This window comes from Oncorhynchus masou, chromosome 28, assembly GCF_036934945.1.
Source record: "Oncorhynchus masou masou isolate Uvic2021 chromosome 28, UVic_Omas_1.1, whole genome shotgun sequence".
Classification (NCBI taxonomy): Eukaryota; Metazoa; Chordata; class Actinopteri; order Salmoniformes; family Salmonidae; genus Oncorhynchus; species Oncorhynchus masou.
The window spans coordinates 23,882,241-23,905,286 of NC_088239.1; the positions used below are offsets into that span (position 1 = coordinate 23,882,241).

The window sequence follows — 23,046 nt, forward strand, 5'->3', positions numbered from 1 at the left end:
CTGGTTAAGTGTGCCTTTAATTCTAAATAAATCACTGACAGTGTCAACAGCAAAGCACCCCCACACCTCCTCCACCATGTTTCACAGTGGGAACCACACGTGCGGAGATCATCCGTTCACCTACTCTACGTCTCACAAAGACACGGCGGTTGGAACCAAAAATCTCACATTTGGACTCATCAGACCAAAGGAGTTCTTTACATGTTTTTCTGGATTGACTGACCTTCATGCCTTAAAGTAACGATGGACTGTCATTTCTCTTTGCTTATTTGAGCTGTTCTTGCCATAATATGGATTGGTTTTGCACCAAATAGGGCTATCTTCTGTTTACCACCTTTACCTTGTCACAACACAACTGATTGGCTCAAACGCATTAAGAAGGCAAGAAATTCCACAAATTAACTTTTAACAAGGCCCACCTGTTAATTGAAATGCATTCCAGGTGACTACCTCATGAAGCTGATTGAGAGAATGCCAAGAGTGTGCAAAGCTGTAATCAGGTGCAAAGGGTGGCTACTTTGAAGAATCTCAAATCTCAAATATATTTTGATTTATTTAATACTTTTTTGGTTACTACATGATTCCATATGTGTTATTTCATAGTTTTGTTTGATGTCTTCACTATTATTTTACATGGTAGAAAATAGTAAAAATAAAGAAAAACCCTTGAATGAGTAGATGTGTCCAAACCTTTGACTGGTACTGTGAGTATTCAGACCCTTTACTCAGTACTTTGTTGAAGCACCTTTGGCAGCGATTACAGCCTTGAGTCTTCTTGGGTATGACGCTACAAGCTTGGCACACCTGTATTTGAGGAGTTTCTCGCATTCTTCTCTGCAGATCCTCTCAAGTTCTGTCAGAATGGATGGGGAGCGTCGCTGCACAGCTATTTCCAGGTCTCTCCAGAGATATTAGATCTGGTTTAAGTCCGGCCTCTGGCTGGTCCGTTCAAGCCACTCCTGCATTGTCTTGTCTGTGTGCTTAGGGTTGTTGTCCTGTTGGAAGGTGAACCTTCACCCCAGTCTGAGGTCCTGAGCGCTCTGGAGCAGGTTTTAATTAATGATCTCTCTGTACTTTGCTTTGTTCATCTCCTCCCAGCAGAGAGTAAAGGACGTCGTGACTTCAGGAGTTATGAGAAGCCCTGGCAGATCCACCCTAAGAAACCCAAGAAGTCTAAGAGTGATCTGGCTGTGTCTAACATCTCCCCTCCCTCACCAGAATCCAAGTCCTGTGAGTGTATCTGCATTTGAATGCTGTGTATCTGTGAGAGCCTCTGTATCTCCCTTCTCTAGTCCAACAGACTGTAGTAGAGGTTTGGATAGGAACCGTTCACACTTTACGTTGATACCTGCTGTACCCTAAGCATTCACCTCATTGCTTTCAGTCTTCCCTTTTACACACCTATATAACCTTTAACAGTCCTGTCAGTACCTCTGTCATTACAAATTGATGTCGGGAACCTCTCGGCAGCAGATGTAGCAGGTGCCAATCCTGCCAGTCTTTTCTGAACAAAGTCCACCGACAGTAATACAAACACTAGGAAGCTTCTTTGCTTTCGGTGTGACAGACAGACACATCAGGTCTTAGTGAAGGTGGTGTCACGGCACAGCGCTTCCAATCTCCCCTAAACTCCAGCAAGCTGAACTGCAGGTTTGAGTAGGAACCGTTCGTCCATTGCATTGATACCTGTTGTACCCCAATTATTCACCTCGTTAGTTTCAATCTCCCCTTTTAATTGGATGTAATTTCCCATTAAATTAGCCATGGTTAACTGTGCTAGAGCCAGATGGGTACACTACCGGAGGGTCTATAGCACAGATAACTGGGTGGATGGAATCTGAACGAGAGAGAGAGAGATGGGTCAGAGAGAAAAAAAGATGGGGAGAGAGAGAGAGAGAAACCTCAATAATTCAGTATTGCTCTCTGTCTCTGCCAGTCCCAGGCTATTTCAGGCTGTGGTCAGACCATTGCTCAGGAGGCAATGAATGTGAGGATCTGTCTCTATCTCTGTGTCTGTGTGTCTACCCTGGTGGCCCTGATTGCGAAGCTTTTCCAATATCACACACTACACCTTAACTGGCACCAAAGAGACAGAGCTGTGCTCCTCTCAAAGCTGCACGGGAATATAATGCCGATGTTTTTGAAACATATATTGGCGGCCCCAGCGGGAATCAAACGGACAATCCTGACATTTCAAGCTCCTTACTAACTGAGCCACAATGGACCACAGGATACCTTCTCATACGATGTGCATTTCAGGCATGAAACAGACCCTGAGTGTACAAAACATTATGAACACCTGCTTTTTTCTCTCCCAATGACAGATTGACCAGGTGAAAGCTAAGATCCCTTATTGACGTCACCTGTTAAATCCACTTCCATCAGTGTCGATGAAGGGGAGGAGACAGTTTAAAGAAGTATTTTTAAGCCTTGAGACGATTGAGACATGGATTGTGTGCGCGTGCTATTCTGAGAGTGGATGGGCAAGACAAAAGATTGAAGTGCCATTGAGTTGGGGGGGGTCTGTAAAATGTATACAGGTTCAGAACTTTTGTGAAATAGCACAGTTACAAATATATGGCAAGTCAAACAGGATGGACATCAGAAATAGAGGAGGGCGAGGACAAAAACCAACATAATATAACTATTGTAAAATACATTGTGTCTGTAAAATGTATATAGTATGTATAGGCTGGAAGTAGAAGCCTCAGTGTTGTTGTCCATTAGTTTACTCCAATTAGGGGAGGGGTGGAAGGGTTGGGGGAAAATAATAAAGGAAAATATATTTCAAAAAGATAGGTATATTTATGTATGTATATGTTTGTGTTTATATATATGCATGTTTATATATGCATATGTGTATATATGTTAAGGGTGTGTACTGGAGGCGAGGTCAGGTGCAGGAGAGCGGAGTGTAGTGAACAGGCGCACTTTTTTATTCTCAAACACGGAACATAGACAAAAAGTATGGCGCGTAACAATACCCACATAACATAAATACAATTTCACACAAAGACATGGAGGGGAACAGAGGACTAAATACATGCAGTGTGATTAGGGAATGAAAACCAGGTGTGTATGGAACAAGACAAAACAAATGGGAATATGAAAACTGATGCGGCGATGGCCGAACGCCACCCGAACAAGGAGAGGAGCCGACTTCGGCGGAAGTCGTGACAGTATATGTACAGTCGTGGCCAAAGGTTTTGAGAATGACACAAATATTAATTTTCACAAAGTCTGCTGCCTCAGTTTGTATGATGGCAATTTTCATATACTCTAGAATGTTATGAAGAGTGATCAGATGAATTGCAATTAATTGCAAACTGAATCCCCAGGGCTACATTGCAGCCCTGCCACCTCCGTCAGCCATGGTTACTTGCAAGGAAACACGTGCCGTCATCATTGCTTTGCACAAAAAGGGCTCCACAGGCAAGGATATTGCTGCCAGGAAGATTGCACCTAAATCAACCATTTATTGGATCATCAAGAACTTCAAGGAGAGCAGTTCAATTGTTGTGAAGAACGCTTCAGGGCGCCCAAGAAAGTCCAGCAAGCGCCAAGACCGTCTCCTAAAGTTGATTCAGCTGCGGGATCGAGCCAACACCAGTACAATGCTTGCTCAGGAATGGCAGTAGGCAGGTGTGAGTGCATCTGCACGCACAGTGAGGCAAAGACCTTTGAAGGATGGCCTGGTGACAAGAAGGGCAGCAAAGAAGCAATATTCTGCAAAAGGTACAGGGATTGGACTGCTGAGGACTGGGGTAAAGTCATTTTCTCTTAATAATCCCCTTTCCGATTGTTTGGGGCATCCGGAAAAAGCTTGTCCGGAGAAGACAAGGGGAGCTCTACCATCAGTCCTGTGTCATGCCAACAGTAAAGCATCCTGAGATGATTCAGGTGTGGTGTTGCTTCTCAGCCAATGGTACCAACACATCCTCCGAGAGCAACGTCTCCCAACCATCCAGGAACAGTTTGGTGACGAACAATGCCTTTTCCAGCATGATGGAGCACCTTGCCATAAGACAAAAGTGATAACTAACTGGCTCAGGGAACAAAACATCGATATTTTGGGTCCATGGCCAGGAAAATCCCCAGACCTTAATCCCATTGAGAATTTGTGGTCAATCCTCAAGAGGCGGGTGGACACACAAAATCCCACAAATTCTGACAAATTCCAAGCATTGATTATGCAAGAATGGGCTGCCATCAGTCAGGATGTGGCCCAGAAGTCAATTGACAGCATGCCAGGGTGGATTGCAGAGGTCTTGAAAAAGAAGGGTAACACTGCAAATATGGACTCTTTGCATCAACTTCATGTAATTGTCAATAAAAGCCTTTGACACTTATGAAATGCTTGTAATTATACTTCAGTATTCCATAGTAACAAAAAATATCTAAAGACACTGAAGCACTGAATAATTGTGTCATTCTCAAAACTTTTGACCCCGACTGTAAATATATAAATATATATATTTACCCCAAAAATATATGGGGAATTGGAAATGATTCAGACAATTACATTGCTGGAAGCAACAATCTATCCGCAATATTAAAGTTGACCCACCCCTTAAAACAAAGACAGTGAGCAAGAGAGAGAGAGTTCGAGGAGGAGGGTGGAAACTGTTTAGTCTCCCCTCTATTCCTTATATGAACCTTGATCATGTGATATCCTGTATGATGGGAAATGAAACTTAAAAGCAGATCCTCATTCGTTTGCATATTGCCCAAACGACACACCCTTATCATAACTTCCTCTAGAACTGTTCTAAAGCAATCTGTTGAATCACTCTTACCTTACCTGTACCCTGAGATCAACATCACCTAGACAACATTAGGTAAGTACTTTATCCATCTAATCGTGATCATACTTCATAAATTTGACATTTTGGTTTAATATTTCAACTCTGCATTTTGGTTATTTTTGGAATCTGTAGATGTGCAATTTGTTTAGGATGTCCTTTGCCTTGGCTATTTTAAATCCTCTCTGTAAAATGTGCATATGATCAAAGAGTAGGTCTCCAACAGAAAAGCGAAACAATTGAATGAATGCATACCATGACATTTCCATGTAATCATTTTGCACCTTACGGTTTATGTTTATAATGTTGTGAAAAGAATGGAGATTTGTTATTGTCACCCATAGAAGTCAAGCTACTTATGTAGGATTTTAATTTGAGACAGTTTGCTACAGCAGGAAAATAATCCTGCAGCAATGGGAAATTTGAATTATTATGTGGATTATAATAATTGGACAATTTTGTAGGTGTCGATAAATGTTTTGTTCGAGGGAATCTAGTCTGAAATGTCAAAGTGGAAATTACAAACTTTAGATGCCTTTTTAAAACTCAAATACACTCCAAGTTTACATTTTCTGCGGTGAAGGAAAATTCTGAGCAAAAAAGAAGTTATTAAACTAAATCAAAATGTCGTGTGAACAGACCTTTGATGGGGGAGATGCTCAAGGTATATAAAAAAAAGCCACACTCACTCATCACACATTGTAGGGTAAGCAAGTTAGAACCACAGATGAAAGGGAGGAAGTAAAAGTATCTTTGCTAGAACCACTACTGTGGTGGGCTAAATCAGTTGATCATCCCAAATGCAGATGAATCAGCTAGTTAGTTATGCTTTCAAAACAAGCTAACTAGTATTTACTTGATTTAAATCTGTTCTGCTACTGACAGTCAAACTGCAGTTGCCCCTTTTCCTGTCCCTGAGAGACGAGACATGCTAGAAACCCTAAGTAACCAACTACTGGCAGTATTCATTTCAAACTCACCACCCAGCATTGTAGATCACTCCATGCAGGTTGAAGGGCGGGGAGGGGACTTGTTTCAAGATTCATGAGTTCATGAGAATATCTAGTTTAATGGGCAATTTGTTACAATTTAAAGTGACAAGAGAGAAAATAAATTTGTTTAAAAAACACCATCAATCAAAAGGGCACTGTTTTAATAGTAGGGACAAAGGGCAGGTTCTCCAGTACCCCTAGGACTCTATCTGAGCATGTGCCTGACTGGCAATATCATTAGGGTGTAGTAGATCTCTCACATCACTGACAGTCCTGTCTTCTTTACAGCAGCATTTACACAACCATGTGGGCAGAAGATGACTTCACTCTTCCCTCTGGGGTAGTGCGACTGGGCCTATCTGAACCACAAAATGGCTATACCTACATCATGTACCACGGCACCACTCAGCTGGCCGCAAATCAAATCCTGAACACGGGTTTTCGTCGGTCTGCTGGTGGTATGTTGGGGCGTGGAGTGTACCTCAGCCGAGACCTGCAGAAGGCAAGCAGGTACCCCCTGCTTCTTCCTGAACATCAGAGGGTTGTCATCCGAGTCAAAGTCAATGTGGGCAAAGTGAAAAGAATTGACAATCAGTATCATCCTCTGCGGACAACCTGGCATGAGAACGGTTACGACACCGCCTGGGTTCCTCCTAACTGTGGTATGGTGAAGAGTGGTCTGGAAGAGGACTGTGTCTGGGACCCAAACCGCATCACTGTCTTAGATACCATCCAGCCTAATATGCAACAGCCCCAGTGTCATTCACGCTGGTGATGAAGGGTGGATATTGTGTAACAATATGAAGAGAAAAATATATTGAATGTATTTCAACAGTATGTCATTTAGACTCATTGACTAAAACAACAGCTGATTTTGACCAATAAATTGTTACAACAATAAACCATCATGTCTTGTTATGTCATTGATCAACATTCTATTCTCATGACTTTTCCTATGTCATGACAGAGAGAACATTTACAAGAAAACGAAACTATGGTAGCTCGCCTTTTCTCCTGACTGCAGGGTGAGGTGTCAGAGATCAAGATAAAAGCAGATCATCTATATATAATATACTGTAGGTACAATGATTATGGGTGAATCACTCTATTCATTTCAACAAAATCAACAAAACAATTAACATTTTGTGAAAATAATTTGTACCTATTGCTTACTTTGAGCAATGAAATATGTTAAACAGCAGAAAAGCCTGAATATATATTTTTTCTCTCCATAGGAAGACAAGTAGTGTGTGTTGTTTTGTATCTTGTTGGTGAGAGTTTATTGCAGGGTAACCGTGCACTTCAAAACAGGCTAGAAAGCCTGAACATCACAGCACTACAATCTCATCTTTTATAATAATATTTAGTATCTTAATCTCCCAGGAAATAAAGGAATCAACATACAGTTTACATACATGTGTCTATTATTATTATTTAACATACTGTTCAAATCAAATCAAATGTTATTGGCACACGAAATGCTACTGCTTCTAGCTCTGATAGTGCAGTAGTATCTAACAAGTAATATCTAGCAGTTTCACAACGTATTCCCATAATACATGTACATCTAAGTAGGAAAGGATTAAGAACATATATACATGTCAGAGCGGTATTGATCTAAGATACAGTGGCATAGTATAGAGTACAGTTTATACATATGAGGTGAATGATGCAATATTTACAAACAATTGAAGTGACTAAGATACCGTAGAATAGTGTCGAGTACAGTTTACACACATGAGATGAGTAATGCAAGATACGGAGACATTATTAAAGTGTCTAGTGTTTCATTTCCTTAAAGTGGCCAGTGATTCCTAATCTCTGTCTCCGGGCAGCCGCCTCTGAAGTGCTGGAGATGTCTGTTTAGCAGCCATTAACATACAGTACATGTGTAATATTTCATTCCTTCTTTGTTTCTAGTATTTCTATGCTACTGTTACAGTTGACTATTACAATTGAAAGAGGTAGGAAGGAGAAGAGAAAATAGATAGAAAGAGGGAGGGAACAGCAAAGACTAAACATGCCTCTGTTAACTTGTGTGTGTTAAGACACCGTGTGACTCATGCAGTAAATTCATTCACACTAAATAACAACCGATAAAATCCTCTTTTCTTCCTCAAAACAAACCGTCAAAAGGGTAGATTACGTACCTGTGTATTCTACAGGTTTATAAATGTAACATGGACATCCCCCTACTGTAGAACACTTCCAGCAATCCAGTGTATTTCAGTCATGAAACATACATGAAACATGCATAACACCTGGTATCACTGTATCTTTGTAGAACACTTCTAGTACTGTACTTTACACAGATGGCTGATGCAATTCGAAGTAGTCATCCATATAGTAGTGATGTTTAGAGATACAACACATTACAGTGATGTATGCAGGAGCAGCACTCACTTCTCAGGAACATAGAAGGGCAGAATCCATCAAACTATTGTGTGTGTGTGTGTGTGTGTGTACTTGATCATTTTTTTGTCGCTGAGAATTTTCCTGCTGCATCAGGAAATTCAAATGAGCCCCGTGAGTCCCTGATAAAGAGCAGTTCTCCTTCTCTCCATGCTGGGCATTCGAGTTAATAGGATCACGGTTCGCCCTCAAATTAATGTTCTCTCTTGCTCACTCCAACTTTAGGCCAAGGCCCTATTTCTGTAACATTCAAATGTACAAAAATGTATCTGAAAAGCAGCCACACATCATCAGCCGTCATTTTACATAGCTTAATAACAATAGAGATTTTGGTTTCCACTAGGCTGTGAAGTACAAGTGTGAAGTGTATGGTAAGGTTAGAATTAAGATCAGTTGTGGCTTTCACTCTTCTGTTTTTCTCTCAGTTCCTGAAAAAGTATTTCTCAACTGCCAGTCTGGCATTGAAGAGACAGCTGTGCTCCTCTATACACCAGAATATAATGAGAAACACCTTTACAGGCTCTTGCCATTTAGCAGATGCTTTTTTCTGTGCAAATATTGGTATTGGTGGCCCAGCAGGAATCAAACCAACAGTCCTGGCTTTCCAAGTGCAACTCCCTACATGACCACAGGATACCCTTATCCTATTTGGAGTCTTTTGGTTGTGTCTAAGTGGATTTTAGTCATGAAACAAACAGTTGAAGTCGGAAGTTTACATACACCTTAGCCAAATACATTTAAACTCAGTTTCACAGTCGCTGACATTTAATCCTTGTAAAAATTCCCTGTGTTAGGTTAGTTAGGATCACCACTTTATTATAAGAATGTGAAATGTCAGAATAATAGTAGAGAGAATGTTTTACTTGAGCTTTTAATTCTTTCACCACATTCCCAGTGGGTTAGAAGTTTACATACAATGATTTAGTATTTGGTAGCGTTGCCTTTAAACTGTTTAACTTGGATCAAACATTTCGGGTAGCCTTCCACAAGCTTCCCACAATAAGTTGGGGGAATTTTGGTGTAACTGAGTCAGGTTTGTAGGCCTCCTTGCTCGCCACTCTTTTTCAGTTCTGCCCACAAATGTTCTATAGGATTGAGGTCAGAGCTTTGTGATGGCCACTCCAATACCTTGACGTTGTTATCCTTAAGGCATTTTGCCACAACTGTGGAAGTATGCTTGGGGTCATTGTCGTTTTGGAAGACCCATTTGCAACCAAGATTTAACTTCTTGACTGATGTCTTGAGATGTTGCTTCAATATATCCACTTAATTTTCCTACCTCATGATACCATCTATTTTGTGAAGTGCACCAGTCCCTCCTGCAGCCATGCACCCCCACAACATGATGCTGCCACCCCCGTACTTCACGGTTGGGATGGTGTTCTTCGGCTTTCAAGCCTCCCCCTTCTTTGTTTAAACATAACGATGGTCATTATGGCCAAACAATTATATTTTTATTTCATCAGACCAGAGGACATTTCTCCAAAAAGTGCAATCTTTGTCCCCATGTGCAGTTGCAAACCGTAGTCTGGCTTTTTTATGGCTGTTTTGGAGCAGTGGCTTCTTCCTTGCTGAGCGGCCTTTCAGGTTATGTCAGTATAGGACTCGTTTTACTGTGGATATAGATACTTTTGTACCCGTTTCCTCCAGCATCTTCACATGGTCCTTTGCTGTAGTTCTGGGATTGATTTGGACTTTTCGCAACAAAGTACGTTCATCTCTAGGAGACAGAACGCGTCTCCGTCCTGAGCAGTATGACGGCTGCGTGGTCCCATGGTGTTTATACTTGCGTACTATTGTTTGTACAGATGAACGTGGTACCTTCAGGCATTTGTAAATTTCTCCTAAGGATGAACCAGACTTGTGGAGGTCTATGATTTTTTTTACTTTTACTATTTTAAGTCTCTTAAATCCTCTATGTAAAATGTGCATATGATCAAAGAGTAGGTCACCAACAAAGAAGCTAAACAATTGACTGAATGCATACCATGACATTTTCATATAAAAATAAATTTGTTTATAATGTTGTGAAAAGAATGGGTATTTGTTACTGTCACCCATGAAATTTAAGCTACTACCCGACTTGTCCCTCAGACATAATAATGTAGACTAGCCACAGGGTCGTGAACAGACCTTTAATGGGTCTGTGCATGAAGCACACTCGCTCGTCACACATTGTAGGGTAAGAAAGCTAGAACCACAGATGAAAGGTAGGTAGTTACATTTTACATTTACATTTAAGTCATTTAGCAGACGCTCTTATCCAGAGCGACTTACAAATTGGTGAATTCACCTTCTGACATCCAGTGGAACAGCCACTTTACAATAGTGCATCTAAATCATTTAGGGGGGGGTGTGAGAAGGATTACTTATCCTATCCTAGGTATTCCTTGAAGAGGTGGGGTTTCAGGTGTCTCCGGAAGGTGGTAATTGACTCCGCTGTCCTGGCGTCGTGAGGGAGTTTGTTCCACCATTGGGGGGCCAGAGCAGCGAACAGTTTTGACTGGGCTGAGCGGGAACTGTACTTCTTCAGTGGTAGGGAGGCGAGCAGGCCAGAGGTGGATGAACGCAGGACCCTTGTTTGGGTGTAGGGCCTGATCAGAGCCTGGAGGTACTGCGGTGCCGTTCCCCTCACAGCTCCGTAGGCAAGCACCATGGTCTTGTAGCGGATGCGAGCTTCAACTGGAAGCCAGTGGAGAGAGCGGAGGAGCGGGGTGACGTGAGAGAACTTGGGAAGGTTGAACACCAGACGGGCTGCGGCGTTCTGGATGAGTTGTAGGGGTTTAATGGCACAGGCAGGGAGCCCAGCCAACAGCGAGTTGCAGTAATCCAGACGGGAGATGACAAGTGCCTGGATTAGGACCTGCGCCGCTTCCTGTGTGAGGCAGGGTCGTACTCTTCGGATGTTGTAGAGCATGAATCTACAGGAACGGGCCACCGCCATGATGTTGGTTGAGAACGACAGGGTGTTGTCCAGGATCACGCCAAGGTTCTTAGCGCTCTGGGAGGAGGACACAATGGAGTTGTCAACCGTGATGGCGAGATCATGGAACGGGCAGTCCTTCCCCGGGAGGAAGAGCAGCTCCATCTTGCCGAGGTTCAGCTTGAGGTGGTGATCCGTCATCCACACTGATATGTCTGCCAGACATGCAGAGATGCGATTCGCCACCTGGTCATCAGAAGGGGGAAAGGAGAAGATTAATTGTGTGTCGTCTGCATAGCAATGATAGGAGAGACCATGTGAGGTTATGACAGAGCCAAGTGACTTGGTGTATAGCGAGAATAGGAGAGGGCCTAGAACAGAGCACTGGGGGACAACAGTGGTGAGAGCGCGTGGCGAGGAGACAGATTCTCGCCACGCCACCTGGTAGGAGCGACCTGTCAGGTAGGACGCAATCCAAGCGTGGGCCGCGCCGGAGATGCCCAACTCGGAGAGGGTGGAGAGGAGGATCTGATGGTTCACAGTATCGAAGGCAGCCGATAGGTCTAGAAGGATGAGAGCAGAGGAGAGAGAGTTAGCTTTAGCAGTGCGGAGCGCCTCCGTGATACAGAGAAGAGCAGTCTCAGTTGAATGACTAGTCTTGAAACCTGACTGATTTGGATCAAGAAGGTCATTCTGAGAGAGATAGCGGGAGAGCTGGCCAAGGACGGCACGTTCAAGAGTTTTGGAGAGAAAAAGAAAGAAGGGATACTGGTCTGTAGTTGTTGACATCGGAGGGATCGAGTGTAGGTTTTTTTCAGAAGGGGTGCAACTCTCGCTCTCTTGAAGACGGAAGGGACGTAGCCAGCGGTCAGGGATGAGTTGATGAGCGAGGTGAGGTAAGGGAGAAGGTCTCCGGAAATGGTCTGGAGAAGAGAGGAGGGGATAGGGTCAAGCGGGCAGGTTGTTGGGCGGCCGGCCGTCACAAGAAGCGAGATTTCATCTGGAGAGAGAGGGGAGAAAGAGGTCAGAGCACAGGGTAGGGCAGTGTGAGCAGAACCAGCGGTGTCGTTTGACTTAGCAAACGAGGATCGGATGTCGTCGACCTTCTTTTCAAAATGGTTGACGAAGTCATCTGCAGAGAGGGAGGAGGGGGGAGGGGGAGGAGGATTTCAGGAGGGAGGAGAAGGTGGCAAAGAGCTTCCTAGGGTTAGAGGCAGATGCTTGGAATTTAGAGTGGTAGAAAGTGGCTTTAGCAGCAGAGACAGAGGAGGAAAATGTAGAGAGGAGGGAGTGAAAGGATGCCCGGTCCGCAGGGAGGTGAGTTTTCCTCCATTTCCGCTCGGCTGCCCGGAGCACTGTTCTGTGAGCTCGCAATGAGTCGTCGAGCCACGGAGCGGGAGGGGAGGACCGAGCCGGCCTGGAGGATAGGGGACATAGAGAGTCAAAGGATGCAGAAAGGGAAGAGAGGAGGGTTGAGGAGGCAGAATCAGGAGATAGGTTGGAGAAGGTTTGAGCAGAGGGAAGAGATGATAGGATGGAAGAGGAGAGAGTAGCGGGGGAGAGAGAGCGAAGGTTGGGACGGCGCGATACCATCCGAGTAGGGGCAGTGTGGGAAGTGTTGGATGAGAGCGAGAGGGAAAAGGATACAAGGTAGTGGTCGGAGACTTGGAGGGGGGTTGCAATGAGGTTAGTGGAAGAACAGCATCTAGTAAAGATGAGGTCGAGCGTATTGCCTGCCTTGTGAGTAGGGGGGGAAGGTGAGAGGGTGAGGTCAAAAGAGGAGAGGAGTGGAAAGAAGGAGGCAGAGAGGAATGAGTCAAAGGTAGACGTGGGGAGGTTAAAGTCGCCCAGGACTGTGAGAGGTGAGCCGTCCTCAGGAAAGGAGCTTATCAAGGCATCAAGCTCATTGATGAACTCTCCGAGGGAACCTGGAGGGCGATAAATGATAAGGATGTTAAGCTTGAAAGGGCTGGTAACTGTGACAGCATGGAATTCAAAGGAGGCGATAGACAGATGGGTAAGGGGAGAAAGAGAGAATGACCACTTGGGAGAGATGAGGATCCCGGTGCCACCACCCCGCTGACCGGGGTGTGCGAGAACACGTGGGCGGACGAAGAGAGAGCAGTAGGAGTAGCAGTGTTATCTGTGGTGATCCATGTTTCCGTCAGTGCCAAGAAGTCGAGGGACTGGAGGGAGGCATAGGCTGAGATGAACTCTGCCTTGTTGGCCGCAGATCGGCAGTTCCAGAGGCTACCGGAGACCTGGAACTCCACGTGGGTCGTGCGCGCTGGGACCACCAGATTAGGGTGGCCGCGGCCACGCGGTGTGGAGCGTTTGTATGGTCTGTGCAGAGAGGAGAGAACAGGGATAGATAGACACATAGTTGACAGGCTACAGAAGAGGCTACGCTAATGCAAAGGAGATTGGAATGACAAGTGGACTACACGTCTCGAATGTTCAGAAAGTTAAGCTTACGTAGCAAGAATCTTATTGACTAAAATGATACAGTACTGCTGGAGTAGGCTAGCTGGCAGTGGCTGCGTTGTTGACTTTGTAGGCTAGCTGGCAGTGGCTGCGATGTTGACACTACACTAATCAAGTCGTTCCGTCGAGTGTAATAGTTTCTACAGTGCTGCTATTCGGGGCTAGCTGGCTAGCTAGCAGTGTTGATTGCGTTACGTTACGTTAAAAGAACGACAATCGCTGGCTAGCTAACCTAGAAAATCGCTCTAGACTACACAATTGTCTTAGATACAAAGACGGCTATGTAGCTAGCTAGCTACGATCAAACAAATCAAACCGTTCTACTGTAATAGTTTCTACAGTGCTGCTATTCGGGGGCTAGCTGGCTAGCTAGCAGTGTTGATAGCGTTACGTTACGTTAAAAGAACGACAATAGCTGGCTAGCTAACTTAGAAAATCGCTCTAGACTACACAATTGTCTTAGATACAAAGACAGCTATGTAGCTAGCTAGCTACGATCAAACAAATCAAACCGTTGTACTGTAATGAAGTGAAATGAAAATGTGATACTACCTGTGGGGCGAGGCGGAATGTTGACCGGGTAGTTGAAGTTCAATTCGGTAGACGTTGGCTAGCTGTTGGCTAGCTAGCTAGCAGCATCTCCTACGTTAAGGACGACAAATAGCTGGCTAGCTAACCTCGGTAAATTAAGATAATCACTCTAAGTCTACACACTCTAAACTACACAATTATCTTGGATACGAAGACAGCAAAGACAACTATGTAGCTAGCTAGTGAAAGTATCTTTGCTAGAATCACTACTGTGGTGGTTTAGATCAGCTGATCATCCCAAATGTAGATAACTCAGGTATTTATCTTGTTTTAAAGCATATATAAGTAGTCTTTACTTGATGTAAATTTGTTCTGCTACTGACAAACAGTCAAACTGTGCCTGCCCCTTTCCCTGATCCTGAGACGACACATGTTAGCAACTCTAAGTAACTTACTACTGGCAGTATTCATTTCAAACTCACCACCCAGTAGATCACTCCATGCAGGTTGAAGGGCGGGGAGGGGACTTTTTACAAGATTCATGATTTTATGAGAACATTTAGTTTGATGGGCAATTTGTTACAATTAAAGTAACAAGAGAGAAAATAAATTAGTTTAAAAACACCACCAATCGAAAGGGCACTGTTTTAATAGTAGGGACAAATGGCAGGTTCTCCAGTACCCCTAGGACTTTATCTGAGCATGTGCCTGACTGGCAATATCATTAGGGTGTAGTAGATCTCTCACATAGCTGACAGTCCTGTCTTCTTTACAGCAGCAATTACACAACCATGTGGGCAGAAGATGACTTCACTTTTCCTCTTGGGGTAGTGCGACTGGGCCAATCTGAACCACAAGATGGCAAAACCTACATCATGTACCACGGCACCACTAAGCAGGCCGCAAATCAAATCCTGAACACTGGTTTTCATCAGTCTCCTGTTGGTATGTTGAGGTGTGGAGTGTACCTCAGCCGAGACCTGCAGAAGGCAAGCAGGTACCCCCTGCCTCTTCCTGAACATCAGAGCGTTGTCATTCGAGTCCAAGTCAATGTGGGCAAGGTGAAAAGAATTGACTGTCAGGATCATCCTCTGCGGACAACCTGGCATGAGAACGGTTACGACACCGCCTGGGTTCCTCCTAACTGTGGTATGGTGAAGAGTGGTCTGGAAGAGGACTGTGTCTGGGACCCAAACCGCATCACTGTCTTAGGTACCATCCGGCCTAATATGCAACAGCCCCAGTGTCATTCACGCTGGTGATGAAGGGTGGATATTGTGTAACAATATGAAGAGAAAAATACATTGAATGTATTTCAACAGTATGTCATTTAGACTCATTGACTAAATCAACAGTTTATTTTGACCAATGAATTGTTACAACAATAAACCGTCATCTCTTGTTATGTCATTGATCTACATTCCATTCTCATTACTTTTCCTTTGTCATGACAGAGTTAACATTTACAAGAAAACTAAACTACAGTAGCTCGCCCTTTCTTCTCCTGACTGCAGGGTGAGGTCCAAGATATCAAGATAAAAGCAGATCATCTATATATTAATATGCTGTAGGTACAATGATTATGGGTGAATCACTCTATTCATTTCAATAATCAACAAAATAATAATCATTTGTGTAAATAATATTTGTGCCTATTGCTTATTTTGAGCAATGAAATCTGTTAAACAGCAGAAAAGCCAGAATAGATGTTTTTTCTCTCCATAGAAAGACAACTAGTGTGTGTTTGTTATGTATGTTGTGGGTTAGAGTTTGTTGCATGGTAACCGTGCACTTCAAAACGAGTTAGAAAGCATGACCATTACGCCACCACAATCTCATCTTTTATAGTAATATTTAATAGCTTCATCACCCAAGTAATAAAGGCATCAACATGCGGTTTACATACATGTCTATTGTTATTCAACACTCTGTTAACATACAGTACATGTGTCATATGTCATTCCCCGTTAGTTTCTAGTCTTTCTATGCTACAATTACAGTTGGCCATAATAATGGATAGAAGAGGAAGAGAAAAATAGATAAGAGGAAGGAAGGAAGGAAATGGAGGAGAGGAAAGAACAGCAAAGACTAAACATGCCTCTGTTAACATGTATGTTAAGACACCGTGTGACTCATGCAGTAAATTAATTTACACTAAATAACAACAGATAAAATCCTCCTATTCTACCTAAAAATAAACTGTCAAAAAGGTAGATTACGTACCTGTGTACTTAGCCAGTGTTGCCCATACTGTAGAATACTTCTAGTAATCCAGTATATTTCAGTCATGAAACATACTGTACATGAGACATGCATAACACCTGGTATCTCTGTATCTTTGTAGAACACGTCTAGTACTGTACTTTACACAGATGGCTGATGCAATTCAAAGTAGTCATCCATACAGAAGTACTTTTCAGAGATGCAACACAGTACAAATCAAATCAAATTGTATTTGTCACATGCGCCGAATACAACAGGTATAGACCTTAGAGTGGAATGCTTACTTACAAGCCCTTAACCAACAATGCTTTAAGAAGTTTTAAGAAAAATAATGTTAAGTAAAAAAATAGAAAATAAAAGTACAAAATAATTCAACGAGCAGTAAAATAAAATAGCGAGGCTATATACAGGGGTATCGGTGCAGAGTCAGTTTGTTTAGGGGTCCGGTTAGCCTTGAGGTATTTGAGTTAATATGTACATCTAGGTGGAATTGAAGTGGCAATGCATAGATAATAAACAAAGCAGTAGCGTAAAAGACAATTGACTTGGATTAGCTGTTCAGGAGTCTTATGGCTTGGGGGTAGAAGCTGTTAAGATGCCTTTTGGACCAAGACTTGGGCTTTGGTACCGTCACCGGGCGGTACAGAGAAACCGTCTATGACTAGGGTGGCTGGAGACGTTGACAATAATGTAGGGCCTTCCTCTGACACCATTTGTGAAAAGAATGGTATTTGTTACCTGGTATAGAGGTCCTGGATGCCAGGAAGCTTAGCCCCAGTGATGTACTGTACGCCACACCCTCTGTAGTGCCTTGCGGTCGGAGGCCGACAGTTGCCATACCAGGAGATGATGCAACCGGTCAGGATGTTCTCGATGGTGCAGCTGTAGAAACTTTTGAGGATCTGAGGACCCATGCCAAATCTTTTCAGTCTCTGAGGGGGAATAGGTTTTTGTCATGCCCTCTTCATGACTGTCATGGTGTGCTTGGAACATGTTAGTTTGTTGGTGATGTCACCACCCAGTGGTGTAGCTCTCAACCTGCTCCACTGCAGGTTGGATGAGAATGGGGGACGCTCAGTCCTCCTTTTCCTGATTCACAATCATCTCCTTTGTCCAGATCACGTTGAGGGCAGGTTGTTGGCCTGGCACCACACGGAAAGGTCTAGTTGACCTCCTCCCTCACAGGCGGTCTCATCATTGTCGGTGATCAGGCCTACCACTGTTGTGTTATCAGTAAACTTAATGATGGTGTTGGAGTCGTGCCTGGCCGTGGCAGTCATTGAACCGGGAGTACAGGAGAGGACTGAGCACACATCCCTGATGGGCCTGTCTTCTTTGAGAATCAGCTGTGGCAGATGTGTGACTTACCCTTATCACCTGGGGGGGCCCGTCAGGAAGTCCAGGATCCAGTTGCAGAGGGAGGTGTTTAGTCCCAGGGTCCTTAGCTTAGTGATGAGCTTTGAGGGCACTATTGGAAAACCTGAGCTGTGGTGTTTGAGGAGCAGCACTCACTTCTCAGGACATAGAAGGGCAGAATCCATCAAACTATTTTGTGCATAACATAACATAACAAAAACAAGGTTGTTTTGCAAAAATCTTATTTGGATCCAGCCTATAATGTTAAAATACTGGATTTCACCATTAATATATGGTTGTTTGTTTGTTTACGTGTGAAATTATGAAGAAAAAAATACATTGAATGTATTTCAAAAGTATGTCATTTAGACTCATTGACTAAATCAACAGTTTATTTTGACCAATGAATTGTTACAACAATAAACCGTCATCTCTTGTTATGTCATTGATCTACATTCTATTCTCATTACTTTTCCTTTGTCATGACAGAGAGACATTTACAAGAAAACTAAACTCCAGTAGATCGCCTTTTCTCATGACTGCAGGGTGAGGTGTCAGAGATATTGCATATATTATTGTACTCTAGGTACAATGATTATGGGTGAATCCCTCTATGCATTTCAAGATTCAAGAAAACAAACAACAAAAATAAATATTTTGTGCCTATTGCTCACTTTGAGCAACGAAATATGTTACACTGCAGAAAAGCCAGAATAGATTTTTTTCTCTCCATAGGAAAACAAGTTGTGTTTTTTTTTGGTAAGATTATTTACTTTTTTGTTAATACAGAACATACAGATCCACACAAACATCAATGACATCACAGCTACCCAGGCCCACCTGTTCTCACTCCTATCTCCAGTGCCCGCACTACTCTGTCAAATGTCCTCAAATTGCACCCTTTTGTTCCTCTCCGTCTCCAATGCTCTTTCAATATTTAGATAATGAAGCATATGATTTTTCTATTGTCTTAACGATGGAGAATTGTTTGATTTCCAGTTAAGTATATGTTTTTTCTTAAAGATAATTGATGAGTAGAGTATCGTCCAACCCATCGGGTATCTCACTGCACCATTATATGCCACGTCTTGAAATATGCGACATACGGATTAAAAGTACATTTACATTGTAATACTTCTGACAGTGTAAGGATTTCCTCCTTTCATCTGAAGAGGTGTAGCAAGGATCGGACCAATACGCAGCGTGGTAAGTGTCCATGTTTGAATAGAAAAGACTGGACGCTGGACAGGCGGGAGCATCTGTAGGGATGAGACGGAGAGACGGCCTGGTGCGGGGGGCTGCCACCGGAGGGCTGGTACGTGGAGGTGGCACTGGATAGACCGGACCGTGCAGGCGCACTTGAGCACCGAGCCTGTCCAACCTTACTTGGTTGAATGCCCCCCGTAGCCCGACCAGTGCGGCGAGGTGGAATAGGCCGCACTGGGCTGTGCTGGCGAACCGGGGACACCATGCGTAAGGCTGGTGCCATGTATGCCGGCCCAAGGAGATGCACTGGAGACCAGATACGTAGAGCCGGCTTCATGGCACCTGGCTCGATGCCCACTCTAGCCCGCCCGATATGAGGAGCTGGAATGTACTGCACCGGGCTATGCACCTGCACCGGGGACACCGTGCGCTCCACAGCATAACACGGTGCCTGCCCGGTCCCTCTCGCTCTCCGGTAAGCACAGAAAGTAGGCGCAGGTCTCCGACCTGGCTTTGCCACACTCCCTGTGTGCCACCCCCAATACATTTTTGGGGCTGACTCTCGGGCTTCCAACCGCGACGCCGTGCTGCCTCCTCATACCAGCGCCTCTCTGCCTTCAGCTCTGCTTCGGGGTGGCGATATTCCCCTGGCTGTGCCCAGGGTCCTCTCCCGTCTAGAATTTCCTCCCAAGTCCATGAGTCTTGTGTTCGATGCTGCTGCTGCTGCCCGTTACCACGCCGCTTGGTCCTCTGTTGGTGGGTGATTCTGTAATGGATTTCCTCCTCTTCATCTGAAGAGGTGTAGCAAGGATCGGACTAATACGCAGCGTGGTAAGTGTCCATGTTTTAATAGAAAAGACTGAACATGACACAAATACAAAATAACAAAGTGAAACGGAAACTAAACAGTCCCGTGTGGCACAATCACCCACAAAATACCCAAAGAATATGGCTGCCTAAATATGGTTCCCAATCAGAGACAACGATAAACACCTGCCTCTAATTGAGAACCAATCTAGGCAACCATAAACCTACAAAACACCTAGATGGAAACAACCCCATAAATCTACAAAAAACCCTAGACAGTACAAACACCCTAGATGAGACAAAAACACACATATCACCCATGTCACACCCCGACCTAACCAAAATAATAAAGAAAACAAAGAACACTAAGGTCAGGGCGTGACAGACAGCCAACTTTCTAACTCCACACATGGACTTTATGACATTCCCAGAAAGCATGGATTATTGAATCATTATTAGTTTCACTCTTAAGACATGACTCTGTCATTGTGCTGTTGAATTTGTGAATTTTGTCTCTTGTATAATCAATTATATACATTAGTTTATGCTGGATTAAGTGTACATTTTCATTAACTGTAATTGTATTAGTTATGTTACAACATTCCCTCCATTTTGTGCCAATATCAGTTCGTTCTAGGTCTTGGTTTCAATAGTTTATATTTTTCTAAGAGATTGTCAGTTTAATATGCTCTCTGCAATATTTTGTATATCTTACATATCATATGAATACCCTTTTCTGACTAATAGGATATCCAAAATAATTAAAATAGAAATGTTGTGATCTGAAACGTTTAAGTTGTATGTATACTGAACAAAAATAAAAATGCAACATGCAACAATTTCAAAGATTTTACTGAGTTACAGTTCATATAAGGAAAATCAGTCAATGATAATAAATTCATTGGGCACTAATCTATGGATTTCACATGACTGGGTTGGAGTGGGCCTTGGAGGGCAAAAGCCCACCCACTGGGGGGCCAGTCCGATCAGAGCTCTTTATTGCAGACAGAAATACTACACACCTGTCAGGTGTGATTATAATGGCAAAGGAGAAATGCTCCCTAACAGAAATGTGTGTAAAACATTTGAGAGAAATACGCTTTTTGTGCATATGGAACATTTCTGTGATTATTTTATTTCAGCTCATGAAACTTGGGACCAACACTTTACATGTTGCATTAATATTTTTGTTCAGTGTATTTGAAAATATCTACATTGATCAGTCCAAAATGTATTTTTAATTCTGTCATGGAATTAAATTAATTTCGTATTATCAAGCCATTTATGGTTTCTATGCCTTTTAGGTTTCCAATGTGGACCATTTTGGGTGGTGAGTTGATAAAACTCCAAGTCTTGGAGGTGAAAGCAACCCCCAGACTTAGGGAGATGTACAACTTTCCTTTTTATTCTATGAGTTTTATTTGCCCATTTAAAGTCTGTTATGACTGAGGATACTTTTTTAAAGAATGTCTTAGGTGAGGTAATTGTTGTTACCGAGAATAGATATAAAAACTTTTGGAGCCATGCCATTCTGAAGAGGTTTCTTCTGTGTGTAAGATTTATGGGGACATTATTGTTTAGCAAGGGGGCCTTGAGTTTTCAATATTGGTTGGATATATCAGTAGATTGGCAAATAAGTTTAGTTTATATTCACGTTTACCAGTGCTGATACCTCTTACATTTGGGTCCTGTCTAATTCTTTCAGCAAGCAGTTCAAGTGCCAGTGCAAACAGGAGGGGGAGAGGGGACATCCCTGTCTTTTGCACCTTTCTAAAGCAATTTCATCAGATAATGTATTATTTCTGTATATTTTAGCTTTAGGATATTCATATAATATTTTTTGTTGTGTGTGTTTCTTATGTGTTTTGTTAGGGAGAGTTTACTGCAGGGTAACCGTGCACTTCCAAACAGGCTAGAAAGCAGGACCATCACAGCACCACAATGTCATATTTTAGAGTAATATTTAATAGCTTTATCTCCCAAGAATAATAAAGGCTTCAACATACGGTTTACATACATGCCTATTATTATTCAACCTACTGTTAACATATAGTACATGTGTAATATTTCATTCCTTGTTGTTTCTAGTCTTTCTCTGCTACTGTTACAGTTGACCGTTACAATGGAAAGAAGAAGAAGATAAAAATAGATAGAGAGGAAGGAAGGAAGGAAGGAAAAGGAAAGGGAGGAGAGGAAAGAACAGCAAAGACTAAACATGCCTCTGCTAACTTGTACAGTATGTGAGTTAAGACACCGTTTGAATCATGCAGGAAAGGAATTTACACACAAAAAAACAGATAAAATCCTCCTTTTCTTCCTCAAAACAAACCGTCAAAAAGGTAGATTACGTACCTGTGTATTCTACAGGTTTATAAATGTAACATGGACATCCCCCTACTGTAGAACACTTCCAGTAATCCAGTGTATTTCAGTCATGAAACATACATGAAACATGCATAACACCTGGTATCACTGTATCTTTGTAGAACACGTCTAGTACTGTACTTTACACAGATGGCTGATGCAATTCAAAGTAGTCATCCATACAGTAGTGATGTTCAGAGATACAACACATCACAGTGATGTATGCAGGAGCAGCACTCACTTCTCAGGAACATAGAAGGGCAGAATCCATTAAAGTAGTTTTAGATTACTGCTTCAGATGACTTTCTAGAACATTTAGTGTCCCTGCTTTCACCCACCCATTTCCTGCTGTATTTCAGATCATTTCAAAGTTATGTATTTTTCATAAGGACCTAATACTGAATGTCCTGATGAAATATAGATCTCTCTCCATTATCTTTCATGTAATCCAAAACTCTGTGTGTGCGTGCATGTGTGTGTGGGGGTTATTACTACAGATGTCGAATTTGAACTTGGTCACTCTTTTGTCGCTGAGCGTTTTCCTGCTGCATCAGGAAATTCAAATGAGCCTCATGAGTCTCTGAAAAAGAACAGTTCTATTTCTCTCCATGCGGAGGCAGTCGAGTCATTGGGATCACGGCTTGCTATCCAAATAATGTTCTCTCTTGCTCGCTTAAACATTAGGCCTAGGTCCTATTACTGCAACATTCAAATGTACAATAATGCATCTGAAAAGCAGCCAGACACATCATCAACTGTTGTTTTACATGTCTTAATAGCAACATAGATATTGGTCTCTACTAGCCTACGACATACAAGTGTCAAGGTCAGAATTAAGTTCAATCGGGGTCTCCACTATGCTGTTTGTCTCGCGGTTCCTGAAGCTTTTCCAATATCAAACACTATTTCTCAACTGCCAGTCTGGCATTGAAGAGATACACCAGAA

General features: G+C 42.9%; 1 protein-coding gene across 7 annotated transcripts in view; it reads left to right on the top strand.

Annotated features, from left to right (window-relative positions):
* Nucleotides 1-23,046, top strand: part of c28h8orf34 (chromosome 28 C8orf34 homolog) — a 172,492-nt gene that overhangs the window by 34,613 nt on the left and 114,833 nt on the right. For 6 of the 7 annotated variants that reach the window (XR_010452030.1, XR_010452031.1, XM_064941628.1 and 3 more), the window contains exon 3: nt 1,099-1,230. Coding sequence is in view for 5 of the 7 variants with exons in the window: in XM_064941628.1 (XP_064797700.1) it covers nt 1,099-1,230 (132 nt within the window). In the remaining 2 variants the exon portion in view is untranslated. The remainder of the gene's footprint in view (nt 1-1,098; nt 1,231-23,046) is intronic. The other variant, XM_064941629.1, reaches the window with a different exon arrangement.